Raw genomic sequence first — 20,122 nt, 5'->3', positions numbered from 1 at the left:
TGCATTTAATCTTCATCATAATGCTGTGAGATAGCTTTATTACCATTTTACAGATGGAGAAACTGAGGCAAGACACAGTGAAATAGTTTGTTCAAGGTCACACAAAGCCAGTATACATGCAACTTGGATTTAAACCCAGGTAACATGGCTCCAAAGTTTAATGCTGTTCACACACACACACCTCAGGGCTCTTAAAGGGTATGGAGTGTTTCTTCTCTATTAAGCCCACAGTGGATGCTCAAGAAATGGTTAATAGGTATGACTGAGGAAATAATATGATGTCAGTGACATCATAACATCATTATGACATCAGCCCAACCTTCTATCATAACAAAGTAATAGTCTCTTATTGCTCTCTTAAAACTATCTTCATTTAAAAAGATGGCCTTCTTTTTCCTAGTTCTGTATTGTGAAGGCACTTTAAATCCAGAAATGTAAAGCATTATCATGTGTATGCCCATGCTTTTTAAATGACAAAGCACAGGTATTTCGATGAATCCTCTCATAACAAAGTGACATGGTAGCATTAAACTGTGTAGTGGAAACAAAATCTGGGCATTATAGGACTACTTCATCTTTGTGGTACCAGTTGCTTGGGAGAGCAGAGAAAGGACACAGAATGGGAGAAAAGAAAGCTACTCTCATTATCCCGTAAGTATATATGTGGTAGCCAGTCTATCCATACTTGCAACTGTCTGATACCACATCATGCTTCCTTACTTGTATTTATTTACTTTGGAGACAGGGTGGTGTTCTGCTGTCCAGGCTGGAAAGCAGTGGTGTGATGATAGCTCACTGTGACCTTAAAACTCCTGTACTCAAGCAATCCCTCCCCACTCAGCCTCCTGAATAGCTAGGACTGCAGATGTGTGCCTACACCTGGGTAATTTTTTTTTTAACAGACTAATGAGTTTTGCTATATTGCCCAGGCTGATCTCGAACTCCTGGCCTCAAGCAATCCTCCTGCCTCGGTCTCCCAAAGTGCTGGGAGTACAGACATTAGCCACTACACCTGGCCCTTCCTTAATTATAAATCTTCCAAAGATCCTTCAATGTTTCACAGAATTTTAATATAAATTTCATGATTAAAAATAAATCAAATGAAAGATAAAATCCCTGCAAAATAGTAAAAGTTTACCACCCCATTCCAAACCTACTGTCTCTTGCAAATTGCTATTGGAATATGCCTCTGTGACATAATCATCTGTCAAGGTTCAGTGCAGAGAACAAAATCTCTCTTAACTATTTCAAGACATATATTGCTGCAAATTAGTGCTTTCAAAATTGGTAGGTGGGCTGTAAAAGTAATGAGAACACTTCTGGGCTAGTGATTTCAAGGTAAACTCCCATAACTATGACTCAGGGATAGAGAAATGACGGTTGCTGCAATGATGCTGCCAGCAGCACTACCTCAAAGCCACAGAATCTGAAACTAGACATGGGAACGTGGAATCCAGCTGCAGCAAGTATGACAGAACTCGACTGTCTGCTTTACCTAGATTAACACCCAGCACACCGCACACACAAACGCACAGGCACATGCAGGGATGCACATAGCTACATGAGTAGTACTCATTACATAATTAGTGTTCATCATTTAGGATTCATTTCAAAAATCACATCTCACTAAGCCTGCTCTGATCTCTTGTAGTATGTTGTTTCTTGGTTATGTCCTCATAGCACTTGTAAACCATTATTTCCAATTTATTTGCTATCCATCTTTCTTGTCAGATAACATCCCTGTGAGAAAAAGATCAGATTTGTTTTGTTCATTATTACAATGGTTATCAAAATGTGCTTTCTGGACAGTGTGTCACCTAAGAACACATGAAAAATGCAAATTCAAATCAACTCATACAGAAACCCTAAGATTCAGACTTAGCAATCTGTGCTTTAACAAGCCCTCCTACTGACTTTGACACACCACTAAAGCTCAGAACTACTGGATTCCTGTATCCCATCCCTGTGTAATAATACACACGAGTGATGCTCAGTAAATTTTTTTGAAATGTATTTGATTAAGCCTACTGGAAATTGACTCTGAATAATCCTCATCAAATACTGCTATTCTTAGTATAAAGAGCAGGTCATTTTTCTCTAGGTTTGCTAGTCTCCCACTAAAGGCTATGCTAAGGCTAATCTTAGTGAAATTTTTTTTACAAGAAGTAGTCACAGTGAAAGAGTTTGTGATATACAAAATGATTTTATTAGATGCCAAAACTTTTATTAACATCACTTTATTTCTTTTGCAGCTTTAATTTTCAATATTATAACACTTACTGGCTCCTCTGGGTGACTAAATATCTTCACATGCCCACTAGCTAAAAAGAATTTCTAAGTAGAACTCAACTGAAACTGCAAGCTACTGCTCTAAGAAATGCATATTTTATTATAATGTTTATTTGCTCTCCTGTAGAATCCAGTTTACAAATAGCATGACTGCAAAGATTTACACATAACTCCTAAATCCTTCAGGTTGTTCTACCATTAATCTTCTGATGTGTAGCAAGACAAACACTCTTAGTGAACACTTTGCTACATCTCTTAAATGAGATTTCTCTCCATTTTGAGTTCTCTGCTGTAGAATAAGGGATATACTTGGAACTGAAGACTTCCCTCAATTTCTAAATTTTCTACATTCATACGGCTTCTCTCCTGTAGGAGTTTGTTAAGATTCCTATTGTCTATAGTCTTTCCCACATTTGCTACATGTACAGGGTTTTATCCTAGTGTGAGTATACTTACGTCAATTAAGGGATTAATACTGACAAAGGCTTTCCCACATTTATGGTCTTCATATGATTTCTCTACAGTATAAATCTGATAAACAAACTGGCCTGCATCTTTGCTAAAAGGTCTTCCTATATTCACCACATTCATAAGACTTTCCCCAGTATAAATTTTTCTAATGTTAAATAAGGGAGAATCTAGGAAATTTACCATGATAACCACTGCTTCATACAGTTTCTCTTCTGTAAGATCTCTCACATGTATAATGATTCATATGGTCTAAAGGCTTTTCCACACTTACCACACTATTGGGTTTCTCTCCATTATGTACTCTTTGATGGGCAGTAAGATTTGAGCCTTTGCTAAAAGCTTTCCCACACTCATTACATTTATATGGCTTTTCTCCAGTATGAATTCTCTGATGTACAGTAAGGTTTGAACTACAGCTGAAGGTCTTCCCACATTTAATACATTCATAAGGTTTCTCTCCAGTATGAATTCTGTGATGTTGAAGCAGGGACGACCTATGACTAAAGGCTTTCCCACATATACTGCATTCGTAGGGTTTCAATCTAATGTGATTTCTCAAATGCATATTCAGTGATTCAAGCTGGTTGAAGGATTTCCTGCATTTCTGACATTCAAACGGTTTTTCTTCAGTATGAATACTCTGATGCTGAACAAGAAATGAGAGGCTACTAAAGACTTTCAGACATTTGTTGCATTCATATTGTTTCTCCATAGTGTGAATTCTTTGATGTCGAGTAAGGTGTGAGCTACAGCAGAAAGCTTTCCCACATTCTCTACATTCATAAGGCTTCTCTCCAGTATGGATTTTCTGATGGTGAATGAGAGATGACCTATGAATGAAGGCCTTTCCACATATACGACACTCATAGAGTTTTTCTTGAGTATGAATTCTTAGATGTTCAATAAGATGAGACACACGACTAAAAGACTTTCCACAGTTCATACATTCATATGGTTTCTCTCCAGTGTGAGTGCTCTGATGGTTAGTAAGTGATGAGACATGGCTAAAGGCCTTCCCACATTCAATACATTTGTAAGGTTTCTCTCCACTATGGCTTATCAGATGTCGTGTAAGGGATGAGCCATGGCTAAAAGTCTTCCCACATTCACGACATTCATAGGGCTTCTCTCCTGTATGAATTCTCCAATGGCGATTGAGGATTGACTGTTTGCCAAAGGCTTTCCCACATTCACTGCATGTATAGATTTTCTCTCTATTACAAGTCTGGGGAAGGGTAAGAGATTTGCCCTGGCTGAAGGCTGCCCCACTTTTATTAGAATTCAAAAGTTTCTTTCCACCATTGACTTTCTCATTTTTTATAACTGACTTTTTTGGTAAGTTCTTCTTTAATATATCATATTTGTGTGAATTCCCTTCAGCAGAATTTTTTTGTGGTTCAGAAAGAGTAGACTTTGAATGAAAGGTGCTTCTAAATATATTGTATTTGTAAACACTGTCTGCAGTGGGGCTTTCTCTAGAGGTGAGAATTGCTGGTCTGAAATGGTCTACCTGACTTCCATGCTTCCCTTCCAACTTCTCTATATATTCCAAATTCTTCTTAGAATTTGAAAATTCATAACTTTGTTTTACAACCTTTTCTATTATTACTGTTTGGGGTGAATCTTCATCATAAATATCCTTTGTTGATAATTCCTTGTTTTCCCATCTTGATTCCCAATCTGAAATACATCAAAAAAGCAAAGCACTGTTTTTTGTTTTTTTAACTTCTTGAAAACAAACTTCTACAGTGGAATTAGGAGAACTGGATTAGAAATGAAGCCCCCAGAAAACACATAGTTCTGACAACTCAAATATTTCAATGATTTCTGAACAGTGCTCAAATGGAGCAGAGAATACAAAGTTCACAGAAGTGGGAACACAGTGTGATAATGGAAAAGGGAAAAATATATGTAATGGATGAAATAGTATGGAAAAAAAGGAAGTTATCAGAAATAAAATGTGGAAGGCATTCTGGATTCCAAGCCATCAATTTGTGCCTATATTCATGTATGAAAGATTGCATTTTGTCTCATAGCCTTTTTCTCCAACATTCAATTAATCTCAATTTGCTGCCAGATTAACATGCTTAAAATACAGAATTGATATTACTAAACAGTTGCAGTAAAAACACGATAATCTAAATGCTCTTTATAGCTGACAAAGATTTAGGCTTTCTGCAGTTATGAAGAAACTGTGTGAATCATGTCATTTACTGGACATTAGAAAATATTATTCCTAGAAACATATTTATATATGTTCATTTTTTCCTCTAATATGTTCATATTTCATCTACAACGCTCAGCTTTAGAAAAGTGATTTCCCATCTAATTGACAGCTTTTCTTAGCCTAAAACTATCAGTATGTTTTTCTTTAAGTAGATTTAAGAAAGAATAATTTGCCTTACTGTCAAGAATACAGTAACAATTGAATTATTATGAAGGCAAAAACCTCTAACCTTGATTAGATGACATGAGTGATACAGATAATAATTTGGGATAGAGGAACAATTGTTTTGAAAATCTAAGCTAAATATCCCACAATTTTTCATTTCTATCTGAGATCTTTGAAGACAGTATACCTAAAATGCCTCCACACTCAAACTATAAACTCACTATAAAGAGTTTGGGACCCTTTTTAACAAAATCTTCCTTTGTCTCGTTCACCATGACTCACCTGGAATCATACCTTTTGACAGTTTTTTCTCCATCATCCAGGGCTCTTTTCCATCCTCCAATAACGTGATCACATATGGCTTAGTTACGGAAAGACCTGCTTACAGGAAGAATACAGAATTGTTTAAGCCGTGGTCCTCTATTATGAGAGGCCTTCACAAGAGGGACCACAGGAAGGGATGAAGGGCATTCATCGAAATGGAAAGATAAGCTTCAGGCAGGGCACAACAGAGCTGCACATTTCCTTGGGAACATGCTACAGAAATTCAGCCATGTACTTAGGAGGGTCTCCAGCAATTCAGGGTGGCAAAAGAAAGGTGTCCCCTATTGGAGTGGAAGGGGTGATATCCTTACCTACAGAGACCAGGTTCTCATAATTCTGGACCATCACATCCTTGTATAAGTCCCTCTGAGCAGAATTGAGCCATCCCCACTCTTCATGAGTGAAGTCTATAGCCACATCACTAAATGTCACCTGAAATAGCAAACATATTTAGGCTCAGCCACAGCCCAGGCCTCTTCTGTCACTGAAGAAAGGGTAAAATTAGCCTGGTTGTGGGAGAAATGGAACAAGATTCAGGAGTTGTGGCAATGATTGGGAATGCAGGAGTTGTGGCAATGATTGGGAATGCAGGAGTTGTGGCAATGATTGGGAATGTGATCTCAGTTAAGTAATAATAGGACAGTTATGTAGTTGGAATTACTATACAATAAGGGGAAAGTTATGTGCTTAGAATTATTATACAATAAAGGTGAGAAATATGAGAGCTTTGCTTCAGTAGAGTTAATTTTGCTAAAAGTTACAGAAATACATGAATTTTTAAAAATCAGCATTTGACATTTGACAGCACAGAGTCAAGTATTTAGTTATATCTTTTACAGCTTAAGTGCTAGGTAAGTAATTAAAAAATGAGGGTAAAGCGATTGTCTCTCAAATGGGATACTCAGGATGATCCACTAAGGCTCACAAAAAATGGGCAGCTGGGTGTGGTGGCTCACACCTGTAATCCCAACTACTTGGGAGGCTGAGGCAGGAGAATGGCTTGAACCCAACAGGCAGAGGTTGCGCCACTGCACTCGAACCCAAGAGGCAGAGGTTGCGCCACTGCACTCCAGCCTGGGTAACAGAACAAGACTCTGTCTCAAAAAAACAAACAAACAAACAAAAAAAAACCTTTATATTAAAGACTGATAGACATACACTGTTATGGTTTGATTGTGACCCCCAAAACGTGTGTATTGAACTTAATCGCCGCTGTAACAGTTTTGAGAGGTGAGACCTTAGGAGATGATTAGGCCTTGAGGGCTCTGCCCTCATGAATGGATTAATGTCATCATCATTAGGAGTGACTTCCTTATTTAAAAAATGAGTTTGGGCCCCTTTTTGGTTCTCTCTCTTCTCTTCGCCCTTCCACCATAAAAGGACACAGCAAGAAGGCCCTTGCTGGATGCCTGCCCCTTGATCTTGGACTTCCCAGGCTCCAAAACCATGAGAAGTCAATTTCTATCATTCATAAATTACTCAGTCTGTGGTATTCTGTTATAGCAGCACCAATGGACTAAAATATACACATAACTGATTAATAAACAAAAAAGAAAAATATATTTATGGTGTATACTTAAACTTTGTACTGATAGACAATTATTAAAATATGAGACCCCTGGGTGAAAAGACTGAAGGATGGTTTCATGCCATAGATCAGGGGTCCCTAACCCCCTGATGGTTAGGGGTACCTAACCACTGGTACCAGTCTGTGGCCTGTTAGAAATCAGGCCACAGAGCAGGAGATGAGTGGCAGGCAAATGACTATTATCACCTGAGCCCCGCCTCCTGTCAGATCAGCTATGGCATTAGACTCTCATAGGAGCGCAATCCCTACTGTGAAGTGCGCATGCAAGGGATTAAGGTTGCACGCCCCTTATGTGAATTGAACTAATGCCTGATGATCTGAGGTGAAACAGTTTCATCCCCAAACCACCACCTCCCGCTTCTGTGGAAAAACAGTCTTCCACAAAACCGATCCCTGGTGCCAAAAAGGTTGGGCACCACTGCCTTAGATAGTCCTTAAATAGGATCTGAAAGTAAAGGGAAAAAATAAAGGGGTACGTTTCAAAGAAAATACTCTAAGGAAATGTTCACAGATGTGGCTTAGAAATTCCTATCAATAGTACTCATTTCACAATATTACTTTTTAGTAAAACTTTGGAAGCTTATTCAATAATAGTTTATTGGTAGTCAAATTATAATATGTACAAAAAATACATCTATTTAATACAGCATTATTACTGTCTTTGATTTGTGAAACAGACTGCTTGCCTGTGGTAATTTTTTAGCTCTGAGAGTTAATTCAGCATTGTATTACATTATTTGGATATTTTGCATGCATGTTCACCAGTGATACTGGTCTTTGGTTTTAAAGGCAGAATTTATTTTTGCCAGGTATTGGGAAAATAATTAAAATTCAAATCTCCTGCCAATGGCAGAAAATCCTCTCCACAAATGTAGAAAAAAAAGAACACAGTTTTATTACTTAATAAGCATTAAATCAACTGTGATGCACTTCACAGGCAATCCACTAATAAGATTAAAAGGACAGGAAGAAATCTCATCTTTTTTATAGCCAAGCAGATACAATCCAATACATACATTTTCCAAATAATCAAGTAAGACCTTACAGTTCAATTTGCTACACATAATTTATCCTAAATTCACCTGTTAATTGGAGTTGCCACTGTGTTAGTTAATTCCCTTTATCCCAAATCAAAAAAACATTTCTCATAGCTTTATGATGAACAGCTTATTACAAGTTAGAGCCAGGGATGCTTCCTTCTTCCCCTTCAGTTGTCTGGGCAGCCCGGGGTGTTCACTCATCTCTGTCCCCAAAAGAACATCGCCTATCTGTCCTGGCACTTATTTTAATTTCTTATGCTTTCTTACTTTTCTACCAGTGCTGCAGTCCTCAATACAGTAGCCACTAGGCAATTTGGCTACATACATTTAAATTAATTAAAATGTAAAAATAAAATAAGTAAAGTTTAAAATTCAGTTTCTCAGTTGCTTAAGCCACAGTTCAAGTACTCAATAGTCATACAGGGCTGGTGGCTACCGTACTGACCAGTACACATGCAGAGCACTTCCACCACTGCAGAAAGTTCTCTTAGACAATACTGCACTAGATCATGAAGTCCTGTATGTCAGTGTACACCAAAATCCATGTACAACTTTTCCTAACAGATACTTCCTAAGTGTTTAGAAGATGAACCAATGAATGATTTTGGCATTAGTTCACTTTAGCTGTTACTTTTTTCTTGCTCTGCCGCCAGGCTAGAGTGCAGTGACATAATCACAGCTCACTGCAGCCTCACACCACAGGGTTCAAGAAATTTTCTCAACTCATCACCCTCCCGAATAGCTGGAAAAACAGGCATGTACCACCACACTAGTTTTTCAATTCTAATTATCTAATTTCTCCAAGAAAACAGACTTCACCCAACATGTAAATCTGCTACTCACATCCTCTCCTGTGCAAGCTTCACCTTCCATGCCATGATTCTGCCCCACCAGTTCTTCATTACTCATCTTATTCACTCCACAATTACTTACTAAGCATCTATTTGGTGCCAGGTAACACTCTGGGTACTGAAGCTGTAACAGACAACAAAAAAGAAAAAGCATTCCTCCCACCAGGAACAGACAATGAGCATGTGCATATACTGAACATACAGTACATCAGCTAGTGAGTGACACGTGCTGTAGAAAACAACAAAGCAGTGATGGAGGAGTGGAAGCGCTAGGCGAGGGAAGGTGACTGCAATTGCAATAGCCATTCAGGGAAGCTTTTCTGAGAAAGTAACCACGGAACAAACACACGAAGAAGATAAGGATGCAAGCTTGTGCGTATGTGGGGGAAGAATATTCCACGTCAATGGCACAGCAACTAGTGACAGTGGCTAGAGCTCACAGGAATGAGGAGGCAGAGAAGGAAGGTGGGATCAGAGAGGTAATGGCCTAATTGTGCAAATAGATCATTGCAGAAGTGACTCAGTTAGAGCCACTGAAAAATTTTAGGTTGAGTAATGACAGGAATTTATATAACAATAGGACCATGGTCACAGCTGTACTGAGAACAGACTGATGAGGGTTAAGGGCAGATGCTGGGTATCCAGCTAGGAGACTACCGCAATAATCCAGGTGGCTTTATCGCTATCACTACTGGGGTGGTGGTGGTGGTGGTAGTGCTGGGGTAACTAATGGTCAGATTCTGTATACAGTGTATAGCTTAGCTCCAACTAGAGGATCTGAATATAGGTATAAGTCAAAGGGAAGAATCAAGGATGACTGCAAGCATCTCTTCATTTGAGACCACATGGTACAGTTTTGACAACCATAAACCGAATAACCTTACATTCCAAAGTTGCATTGTGAATTAGTTTTAAAATGTTGGCAAGACTAGAAAGTCTTCTAGCAGAAAACTGCAGAAAAGAGGAACACTGGGTGAGGAGGATAATACCTTGGAGCTCTCCTGTGGGCTCCATGGATCCAGTCCCTTAAATGGACTTGGTTAGGTGCGAACAGGCAGGAGAAGCAAAGCAAACACACAGTCCTGATAAAGTGTTTCAGAAGATTTGCGGACACACCGACTTACCTGAGGCATTACTCTGCAATTTCCAACAGCCAAAAGAGTCCTCTTTCCAGGCTCTTATCTTAGAGATGGGCAGTGTCCTGAGGGCACAGAAGGGCAGGAAAAAGCAGTCGTGAAAAATCAGGCTTATCTTGCGGCACCTGTGACACACCATAATGGAAAGGCACACTGGTAATCACTCTCCGGGGCGCCAATCTCTCCCTGGGAACTAACAAGGGTGTTTCTCCCCAAGGGCTAACCATTTATCAGGTGCCACCTGCGAGGAAAATCAATTACTCTGTAAATAAAATCCTCATAAAACAACGGTAAAAACTTTATCAGCTCGTTCAATCTTCATCACTATGCATGGTGGGCATTCACATTTTTCCAGATCTATTTTTTAAACGATGACAAAACTGAAATTCCAAGATACTGAACCCATTTGTTCAAGGTTACACAACTGCAGAGCGCCGGCTTCATGACGACATAACCCAAAGACAACTGTGGCTGGCGTCTAATCACGCGCCCACTTCACTCTCACAACAGCGCCAAGAGGTCGGCGCCGTCATCACCCCGCGTTTACATAGGAGGACACGAAGGCCAGGAAAAGCCAAGGCACCGGCCGGGGTCACACCGCGGGGCAGACCCAGGGCCTGAGCCCCGCCGCCGTCCCCGGGACTCACACTGGCCGGAGTCCTCAGCAGGGCCTCACCGTCCCCGCAGGCGCCCCGAGCCCGCACCTCCGCGGACCTGACGCCCCGCGTCGCTGGTGAGCGGGCAACGGCCGCCGACCTCCGGGAACGACACTGCCCAGAATCGTCCCTGAGCCTGGGAGTCGCCGTCAGGCCTGAGGCTACCGCGGGACGGACCCAGTGCGCCGCCCACGGCCGATCGACATTTCCCAGAATCATCCGCGCAGGGGACAAAATTCCAGGCGCAACGAACCGCTGGTACCGGAAGACCACACTTCCCAGGAGTCTCTGCGGCCGCGCGGGCCTGGCGCGCCGCGAGCAAACAGATCTCGGTTTCCTAAGAAACTAAACCGCCTGGGGCTGTCGTCCCAGAGCCCGGCAGTTAGGACCATGCGCGAAGTGTTCTGGGGCATATAGTCATACTGATGAGGTGAAAGATACACCTCGGAACCAAGGGCCACCCTCTACTTTTAAGGACAATGGCGCCGGGACCAAGAAACTACACTTCCCGGAAAACCGTGCGGCCGTGGCAAACTCTTCTGGGTCTAGCGTGCGCTCACACTAATGTTTATCTCCCGGGACGTGGGCAGACCTTGTACCAGGCGAGCTCTCGCCTTTGCTAGCAAAAGAGCTCCTCTCTTCCCAAACCCTGCTACTACGCTGTCCACCCTGTATGGTCTTTGAGGTTTTTTTGGAATTCACTTGCCGGAGACTACAGCTCACAGAACGCCCTGGGCTGGACTGTGCCAGCTGTAGTTCGCGAACCAAGGACATTTCCTGGAAATGCATGCTGCCACGTATCTGTGACACAAATGGCAGTTCTCACGTGCGTTACGCCCCCTGGAAGGACTTGGAAACACGGAACTTGAGTGAGCACTGAGAGGACAGAGACCCTCATCCTGGGAGGAGTCATTCCTCCCGCAGCCATCAGAGCCTGACAACCGCTTCTCACCAGAGGCGCTTCTTAGACCCTGACCTTGCCCGGCTCACCCAAAGGGGCAATGGCCTTCTTTGTATGCAAGCCAGAGCAGTCTACTGTTGGTGTATATTTGAATTTTTTACTTTATTTTTAATATTTTAATTAAATTTTAATTTAATGCTGCCTCTACCTCTGAGAGAGACAGGGAGAGATGGGGGAGGCCTGGAGTGGGGGCCCTGCGGGGCAGGGACAGGGGACCCTTCCTCACTTTGCACAATCTGGGAACCCTCCCCATGCGGAACAACCAGCTGCAGTGGAAAAGCACTGGCTTAGTGGGCTTCGTCCTGGGGACGAAGGCTGGGAGACTGCAGCTGAAAGGTGTGGGCTCCAGGAGGGCCGCAGGGGGCCTAGCAGCAGCGTCAGGGAGCAGAAGTCCGCCCTCCCTCCATCTTCCTTCCTTCTCTGGCCCCCAGAGCGCTCTGTCTTCCTCCCACGCCCACAGCTACAGGTGGAGCCGGCTTGGGGCGGGGGGGCGGGGGGGGGGTCCTCCTAGGGCGAAGAGGGCCAGGAGGCTTCCTGAGGACCTGAGGCTCCTCTGGGCCTCCCAGGGCTGGGCCTGTGATCTGATCTGCTTTGCCCTGGGAGGGACGTGCTCAGTGGTGGGGTTTGTGTAGCTGTCACTCATTCACCTGCCTGTGCTCAGCCACTCACCTGCTACTCCCATTGGCACCCACCCAGTACACATGTGGGTCGTCAACTGCCATCAGGAGTAGTTCCTGCCTGTGTCACACACACCCATCCCACCCACCACACTGCAGGTTACAGGATTGCCCCACAAGCGCCACCATGCCTGCCTGAGGTTACCTGGCACACTAGTATCCTCACCTGCATGACATGACCAGGTCGTGCACTTTCTATGCCAGGACCAGGGCCAGGGCAAGCTTGCACCTTCAGCCTTGGGGACACTGGGGGTGGTGGTGGCTGGAGGCCAGGGAAGTCACCAGGCTGGAGACATCGTCTACCTCCAGGAGAGGGTTGATATCAGACATCTCCCATGCACCACTTTGAGCTATCTCAGCGTCACCTGGGACTCTGGCTGGCACTGGGACCAGCAGTTCCATGAAGGTTTAGACCATCTCTAGGCTTAGGAAGGGCCTCCCTTGCCATCACCGTGGTCCAGGCTGCACGCCTGGTGACCAAGGGCTCTGGGCAGCAGATGCAGCCAGCCAGAGTGTTGGGGTGAGGGGCCTGGGCACAGGAGGGACGTGAGGCCTTCCCTGCACCCCCATGGCCACCATTTCAGAGGGAGGACAGCAATTGTTTGGGTTTGTCCTGTGAGCGGTGGCAGAGGGCAGGGCCCAGGGCAGGTCCAGGGCCAGACAGGCATCCCATGCTACAGCCTCGGGGCCACGAGGGCACATGATGGGGTCGGTGTGAGGGCGTCCCCTGTGCCAAATACCTGGGCAGGAGGTGCCCTGGGGTCGGTGGGTGGGTCAGGGCATTTGCAGGATTTCTGGTTTCTGTTGGAGTTGTATGTCCTGGAGAATGGAGGGAAGAGAGAAAGGGTGAAGACAAGGGGGAAACGGCCCCTGCTGCTTCCTGGCCTCTAAGTAGGGGGTGATGGGTGGTTGGTGAGTGGCAGAGGGGTCAGCGGGAGCTTCAAGGCTGAGCCAGGGAAGCGGAGGCAGCAGGGATGCAGGCCTTGCCTGAGGCTGACTCGGGGCTGGGGCTTCTTAGAGGTCAGGGCCCTAGAGCTCCCGGACAGGGAGTCTGCAGGAACAGTGACACAGCACGTGACACAGCACATGACACAGCACAACTCAACACAACACAACCTGGCACAGCAGAGCAGCGTGCTGTGCACTGGGCTGCAGGAGAACACGGAGTGGGGTCTGTAGGGTCCCAGGAGTCATGGAGCAAACTGACCTGAGCAGTGTCCCTCAGTCAAGGCAGAGGCACCTGGCCTTCAGCCAGCTTCCTTGTGACAGCCCCATGCCCTGGTGTCCCTGGGGCTGAGACAGGGCTGGGGCTGCTGTCCAAGGTGAGGTCTGACTAATCCCCTGCCTCTAACCCCCAGTTGTTTTGGGAACTTGAGTATCTTCGGGAACTTGAGTATCTTCTAAGAGACCCAGTGGTGCTGATGGGATTTCTGGTCACCTCAACCAGGCCCCCTGCTCACCTGGCCACACTGGCTCCTAGTCAAATCTGACCTTAGGGCTTGCGTGGCCTCTGCTTACTGAGCCCTGTGGTTCTCTGCCAGGCACCATTGGCGCTGCGGCCAGGCTGACACCTGGAGAATGGCCTGTCCCCAAAGCCTGCACTCCTCCCAGCTCACCCGCTTTGCTTTTCTCCCACACTGGGAGGTGGGAGCCAGGTTGACACTGGAGGAGGAGCTCCCTCAACTCTGGCTTCACTTTAGAGTTCTGGGCAGAGTTTTGGGAGATGAGATTTCCTGGAGAGGGGTTGGAGCTCAAGAGCCTGCTGAGCGGGGAGTGGTCCCATAGCAGAGAGACCCATGGCGGAGGGTTGGGGTGGGTGGGGAGGACAACCTGGCTGTGGAGGAGCTGGGGCAGGCAGGTTACACGGGTGCAGCTCACACTCCCTCCTTTTCCCCGCTGTCCTCCCCTGTCTCTTCCTCCTTGCCCTATTCTTTCCTTCTTTTCTGGATACCCTTCATCCAGATTCAAAAGGATAGCTTTTGATATTTCACCATTAAATAGGAAGTTTAATTTAGGAATTTTTGGTAGATGCTCTTTGTTAGATTAAGGATATATTATTCTATTTCTATTTTTTTTAATTTCTTTTTTTTTTTTTTTTTTGAGACAGAGCCTCTCTGTGTCTCCTAGGCTGGAGTGCAGTGGCACGATCTCAGCTCACTCCAACCTGTGCCTCCTGGGTTCAAGTGATTCTCCTGTCTCAGCCTGTGGAGTAGCTGGGACTACCATCACACACCACCACGCCTGGCTAATTTTTGTATTTTCAGTAGAGGCGGGATTTCACCGTGTTGGCCAGGCTGATCTCCAACTCCTGACCTCCAGTGATCCACCCACCTTGGCCTCCAAAAGTGCTGTGATTACAGGTGTGAGCCACCACACCCGGCCTGAGAACATTTTTTAAACAAGGAAAGATGACGAATATTATAATACATCTTATTTACGTTTAATGAAATGTGCATATGTTTTTTTTTCTTAGTTCTGTTAATGTTTTAAAGCATATCAAATGATTTTTTAATATGAACCCTGGCTTGCTTTTCTGGTATAGATCTGCCTTAATCAGCATGTAGTATTATTTTATATATAATCTCATTGACTTTGCCAATATCTTGTGTGGAAAATTTTGCCTATGTCCCTGAGTAGTTGGATTTCGCTGTCAGGATTATAGCAGCCTCATTAAATGAACTGAGGAATATAGTCGTGATTTCCATTTATTCTACGAAATCTAAGCTACCCTTTCTGCAACCTGTTCCGTATACCAGAACATGGCCTTTTCTGGATTGCATCACTGGGCTACATTGCCCTTTTTTGGGGGGGTGTTGACACATTGGAGATATGGCAGGACATGGGAAGGAAGAAGAGAGTGAGATGAAGTGATTTGCTCCCAGCTGACTTCCCTTAGGGCTGCAGGTTGGCAGTGGCTGTGTCCCTCTACTGATGGCCAAAGGTCCCATGAGCTTGACCTCTCCTGCAGTTGCAGGTCTCACTGCATCCTTGGAACAGCTCTTTTTCTTTGTCTCCCTTTGGGTATTTTGCTTTTTCTAGCCTTGGATTTTTTATTTTTATTTTTTGACAGTCTTGCTCTGTCATCCAGGCTTGAGTGCAGTGGCATGATCTTGATTCACTGCAATCTCCGCCTCCCAGGTTCAAGCAATTCTCCCGTCTCAGCCTCCCGAGTAGCTGGGACTACAGGTGCCCACCAAGATGCCCGGCTAATTTTTGTATTTTTAGGACAGGATTTCACCATATCTGACTAATATGGTCTCGAACTCCTGACCTCAGGTGATCTGCCCTCCTCGGCCTCCCAAAATGCTGGGATTACAGACATGAGCCACCGCAGCCGGCCAGGGGTTTTCTTATCGACTTCCCTTGACTTTGCTCACACCAGAGCCAAGAGCCATTCATTAAACTCTCCTCAGGTGTCCAGTGTGAGTTTGCCATTTCTTTCCTGCAGGAACACTGACCGATACAGACAAGGTACCATCATTATTTATTCTTTGGAATAATTTGTATAAGATTGGAGTGGTTTCCTCCTTAAGTATTTGCTAGAACTTTCCAGAAAAAGTCATCTGCCTGGGAATTTCTTTGCAAAAGCTTTTAAAATTTTAATTTGGTTTCATAGACAATTAGAGGACTGCATGGCCACCAGCAACAGTTGCAGATTCTTCTGGGCAATAAAACTCACCAACACAATAGGCATTCACTTGACTCCAAATTAACGTAGATTTATGAAAGGACAAAGAAAAAGCATGTTCAGTATTTTCAGTGTTATTGGTGGGGTGAGAGATGTCCAGCAGCAGCAGTCTAACATTTCACACCACCATTCAGTAGCATAGCTATATGGGAATTAAAGTTAATGTGCATGAGGTTCACCTTGAAATGTTCATGTATCACTGTCTGATCCAGAACATCTTACAAATTGGAGGACACCTCCATGTCCATGTTAGTTTAGGAAAACCTTGCTTTCCTGACAGTCTCTTACATGATCCCAATCATGTCATCATTCAGTGTCCATATGCCACTCACTGCCTTCCCAGTTCAGGTGCAGTTCCCCAGGCAAAGCTTTCACAATAAACAATGCCTGAAATGCAGCATTTCTCATTGATCTAAGTCCGTTCTAAGGAAACAGTGCAGGAGGAAAATAAAAGCAACATCATCTTCCTAGGATTGAATATAGGAGAGAGCCTAGGCCTCCTGTTCACAGTTCACCGATAAGGACTATTCAGGGTTTCTCTATCTTCTCATGTCAGTATTTGAATGTTTTTCTTGGAATTTAAAAGTTTCACCTAATTTTAAAAGTAAACATAAAGTTTCCATAGTATCCTATTTAAAATGTTTTATTACTTTATTTTTAACAGATAAACTCTCACTATATTGCCCAGGCTGGAGTGCAGGAGCTATTCACAGGTGTGATGATAACTCACTGCAGCCTCAAGTTCCTGGGCTCAAGCAATGCTCCCACCTCAGCCTCCTGAATATACTCTTATTTTAATGGCTGAAAGATCTTTAAGGTGTTATCCTTTTAATTTCTTCATTATTTGTGTCTTTTCCATTTTTCTTTTTAATGTCTCCCTCCCCATAAGTTTTTCAGTTGGTAGTAGATTAAGTTAATGTTCCACAACATTTACTTTGTGCCGCTAAATTGCCACACAGTCTTCTACATGATCCTAATCATGTAGTCATTCAGTGTCCATACTCCACTCACTGCCCTCTCAGTTCAGGCGCAGTCCCCCAAGTCCCCTCACTCCATTGATGTCCCTAGATTTGGACAATGGGATGTTAGCAGACAATAGGCAGTTAATTGCTTCAATAAGACCATGCAGTTAGTCTTTCCTTCCCACATTCCTGTGGTCACTATGAGACCACCTTTCCCCTAGAAGTGCTGGTTCTTAGGTGTTAGCCCCTGAATGAATAGATGTGGATCAGATTTGAGCCCAACCTACAGGAGGGGTCAAGTCCTATCAGGCCCACAGATTGAGTGTTCACTATCTAGCCAAGCCCAGCTTATATCAGCTGAAACACCAGCTGTTGTAACCGAGTGAGTTGTAGAGAAACGCCACACTCTGAGACTAATTCAGGAGTCCTTTTATTGCTGATGACTGAGAGATGGCTAGTGCTCAAAATTCTCTTGGCCCTGAAGAAGGGGCTAGATTTTCTTTTATACTTTGGTTTAGAAAGGGGAGGCGGAGCCTAGCTGAAGCAATTTTACAGAAGTAAAACAGGCAAAAAAGTTAAAAGGATAAATGGTTACAGGAAAAAAAAACAGTTCCAGATGCAAGGGCTTTAAATCTATCAAAAGGTGATAGACGCAGGTGCTTTAGGTACCATCAACAGACAGACACGGGGGCTTTGGGTACTATCAACCGGGTGAATTCCTGGGAACTGCGGATATAGCTTGCCACAGTATCTTATCAGTAATTGCATTCTTTGATGTGCTGGGAGTCAGCTTGCACAAGTTAAGTCCTTGAGGAAGGGGGGTGGGTAAGGGGCTGCAAGTGAAGGAGCCAAAATGGAGTCTGTCCCGCTCTCTCAGCTAAGGGAGAGTCAATTTCAGGTTAAAACAAGGTAGGATATCACATTTCCCACTTGTGTTTTGGGGGAATCAAATCATTGATTACTCAGTTTTAACAAGGGGGTTATATTGGGCTTTAAGATACATAAGCTTGACAGAAGCTGTGCATTGCTTTACAAAGTTAAGAAACCAATTTAATATACAAGGCTCGAAGACTAAGCCTAACAATAGGAGGAGGAGGAGGGATCCAGCTAACCCAGTGATTAGAGTAGTTAGCCATGGATTCCAGTTAAACATGCTTTGGTACAAGGGGGGTGTTATTTTCCCGCTCCTGCTGGTGTCTATCTAGATTCTCTTGAACTTTTTGGAGAGTATCTTTTATGACCCCAGACTGACTGGCACAGAAGCAACAACTCTCTCCCAGAGCTGTGCATAACCCTCCTTGGGAGACAAATAGCAGATATAAGCCTCAGCGGTTTTGAAGAGCTACTTTAGCTAGAGACTCTACTTGGGTATGGAGTATATTGATTGGAGATGGCTTAAATCAGCATCTACTTGTTGTTCATTAGTCCAGTTTCTCCCTGAATGAAGGCAGCCATGCTGATGGCTACCAACCCAGCTGTGCTTAGGCCGGCCAGGAGGGGTACAAGGAGCAGGGCGGCTCGGCGAAACCTGGTATGCAATTCAGGGGGAGTGATGAGAAGTTGTCCTTCTGGCCCACTGTATATGTAGACCTGGGGGAGCACATGAACTAACACACACAGGAGAGGTCCTGGTTCAGTCCCATTGATGCAGCGAGTGAGACCTGAAGTGCAGGCTAACCAGGTATTGTTAGGTGCCTGGTAGGAGACTGAGGTGCTTAAGGAAGTAAGTAAAGACTGATTACAGGTAGCCTGAAAGGGAGAAGTAGATAAATTATATCCAGTGCTAATTAGACAAGAAGCATTCCCGGACACGTCTCCTAGTGTGAGGGCACAGGGGCATGTATGACAAGAAAGAGAGTCAATATTAAGCATGGCTTCTACTCCTAATCCAACATAATAAGGGGGTTTGGCCTTTAGGCACAACCAACAATCTCAGGCTAGTTTAGGCTGGGTGAGATTAAGGAGGTGATGTACCCTGCCCAGAATGGACATCAGGCTGGGTTGGAGGTGTTGTTGTTGCAGCTGAGGTTTAGGAACCAGGAAAGGCGGCGGGACAGTTAAGTTGACACTGTCTGGGTATTTTTGGAACATAGGGTCACCTAAATCAGTTAAAGGCCCGATTGGCTTAGGAGGGCTCCATGGGACCAGGATTTTTTTTTTTTTTTGGATGGTGAACATAGTTCCAACATCAAATCCTGGGATATAAAGCCTTAATCCCCAAGACATGCCATAATTCCATTGAGCTAAATTAGGATTATGAACAGTTACAGTAAGGGGATTACAATTTCTCTTAGTCCACAGTTTAGGACAGGAAGCACAAGCTATGGAAAGGGTTGAAGATCGGGTTGATCCCCCAGAGGAGGTGGCCAAAGTTACACATGTCCAGTCAGGGCAGAAAAACTGATAAGAATCTCAACAACTAGAGTTAGGGTGATTTCGAGGACAGAGGTAAAAGTCAACATTCTGGAGTCCTTTTTCTGCACCTTTGGAGCTTCCACATCCAGTCTGGCTTCCGGAGTGTCCAAACCCTGCAGCAAGGTCAACGTTCCCTGCTCCTGTGATCAGCAGATTGTGTTGCTCTTCGAGAGTATGGGCAGGCTCTGGGAACAGAGCACATAAATCACTGCAAAAAAGACTTCCTCAGAGGTTCCTGCCTTCCAGGTGGTGTTTGCAAACACAGTCCTGTCGTGAAAGAAGGAGAAAAGAGTAGGAAGGAGCAGAGGGCATGACAGGTGGAAACAAAAGAGGTAAAGAATTAATCTAATGGCTTCACTCGACTTAGGCGCAGTTTTAAGGGGCCTGTCCCAGGCTTGGGAACCCATGTTTCTTGCTGGGCTTTGTTGGTCTTCTTGATGCGAGAGTGATGAATCCAAGCCGGAATGCTGTCTACTTTCAGAGCTGTTGACGTGGTGAGGATGACAGTATGAGGTCCTTTCCAGGCAGGAGTGAGTCCTTCCTTCTGGAACTTTTTAACATACTCCAGGTCACCCAGCTGCAAAGAGTGGCAGAGCCCCATCTGGTCAGGAACTGCATTGGGATGTGCTCCTCAGACAAGCAGCTGGATGCTGTCTTGTACCTGTTGGAGAT

The 20,122-nt window shown here is 44.3% G+C and overlaps 1 protein-coding gene across 9 annotated transcripts; it reads right to left on the bottom strand.

Annotated features, from left to right (window-relative positions):
• On the bottom strand, positions 1-11,848 carry ZNF181 (zinc finger protein 181). Of its 9 annotated transcripts, none has more exons than XM_063701219.1 (7): positions 10,494-11,835; positions 10,080-10,156; positions 8,948-9,079; positions 5,788-5,908; positions 5,435-5,533; positions 3,032-4,440; positions 1-1,740 (listed from the first exon to the last, which is right to left on the bottom strand). In XM_063701219.1, exons 2-7 carry the CDS (start codon positions 10,086-10,088, stop codon positions 1,705-1,707), a joined length of 1,806 nt encoding a protein of 601 aa, XP_063557289.1. In that variant the 5' UTR covers positions 10,089-10,156; positions 10,494-11,835; the 3' UTR covers positions 1-1,704. The 9 variants fall into 9 exon arrangements, with proteins under 9 accessions (XP_063557289.1, XP_063557290.1, XP_063557291.1 ...); XM_063701220.1 differs by having other exon boundaries at positions 5,435-5,530; XM_063701221.1 differs by having other exon boundaries at positions 5,447-5,530.
• Between the last annotated feature and the right edge of the window lie 8,274 nt (positions 11,849-20,122).

The sequence above is a fragment of the Gorilla gorilla genome, chromosome 20 (assembly GCF_029281585.2).
Source record: "Gorilla gorilla gorilla isolate KB3781 chromosome 20, NHGRI_mGorGor1-v2.1_pri, whole genome shotgun sequence".
Lineage (NCBI taxonomy): Eukaryota > Metazoa > Chordata > Mammalia > Primates > Hominidae > Gorilla > Gorilla gorilla.
This window is presented reverse-complemented; position numbering and strand designations above follow the sequence as displayed.

Coding starts and splice junctions, on each gene's coding strand:
- ZNF181 (XM_031004559.3), bottom strand. Junction 5,909..8,947: donor AAGCTTGCACAGGAGAGGAT/GTGAGTAGCAGA, acceptor TTGCTATTTCAG/GTGACATTTAGTGATGTGGC. Junction 4,441..5,434: donor GTCAAAAGGTATGATTCCAG/GTGAGTCATGGT, acceptor GATGTATTTCAG/ATTGGGAATCAAGATGGGAA.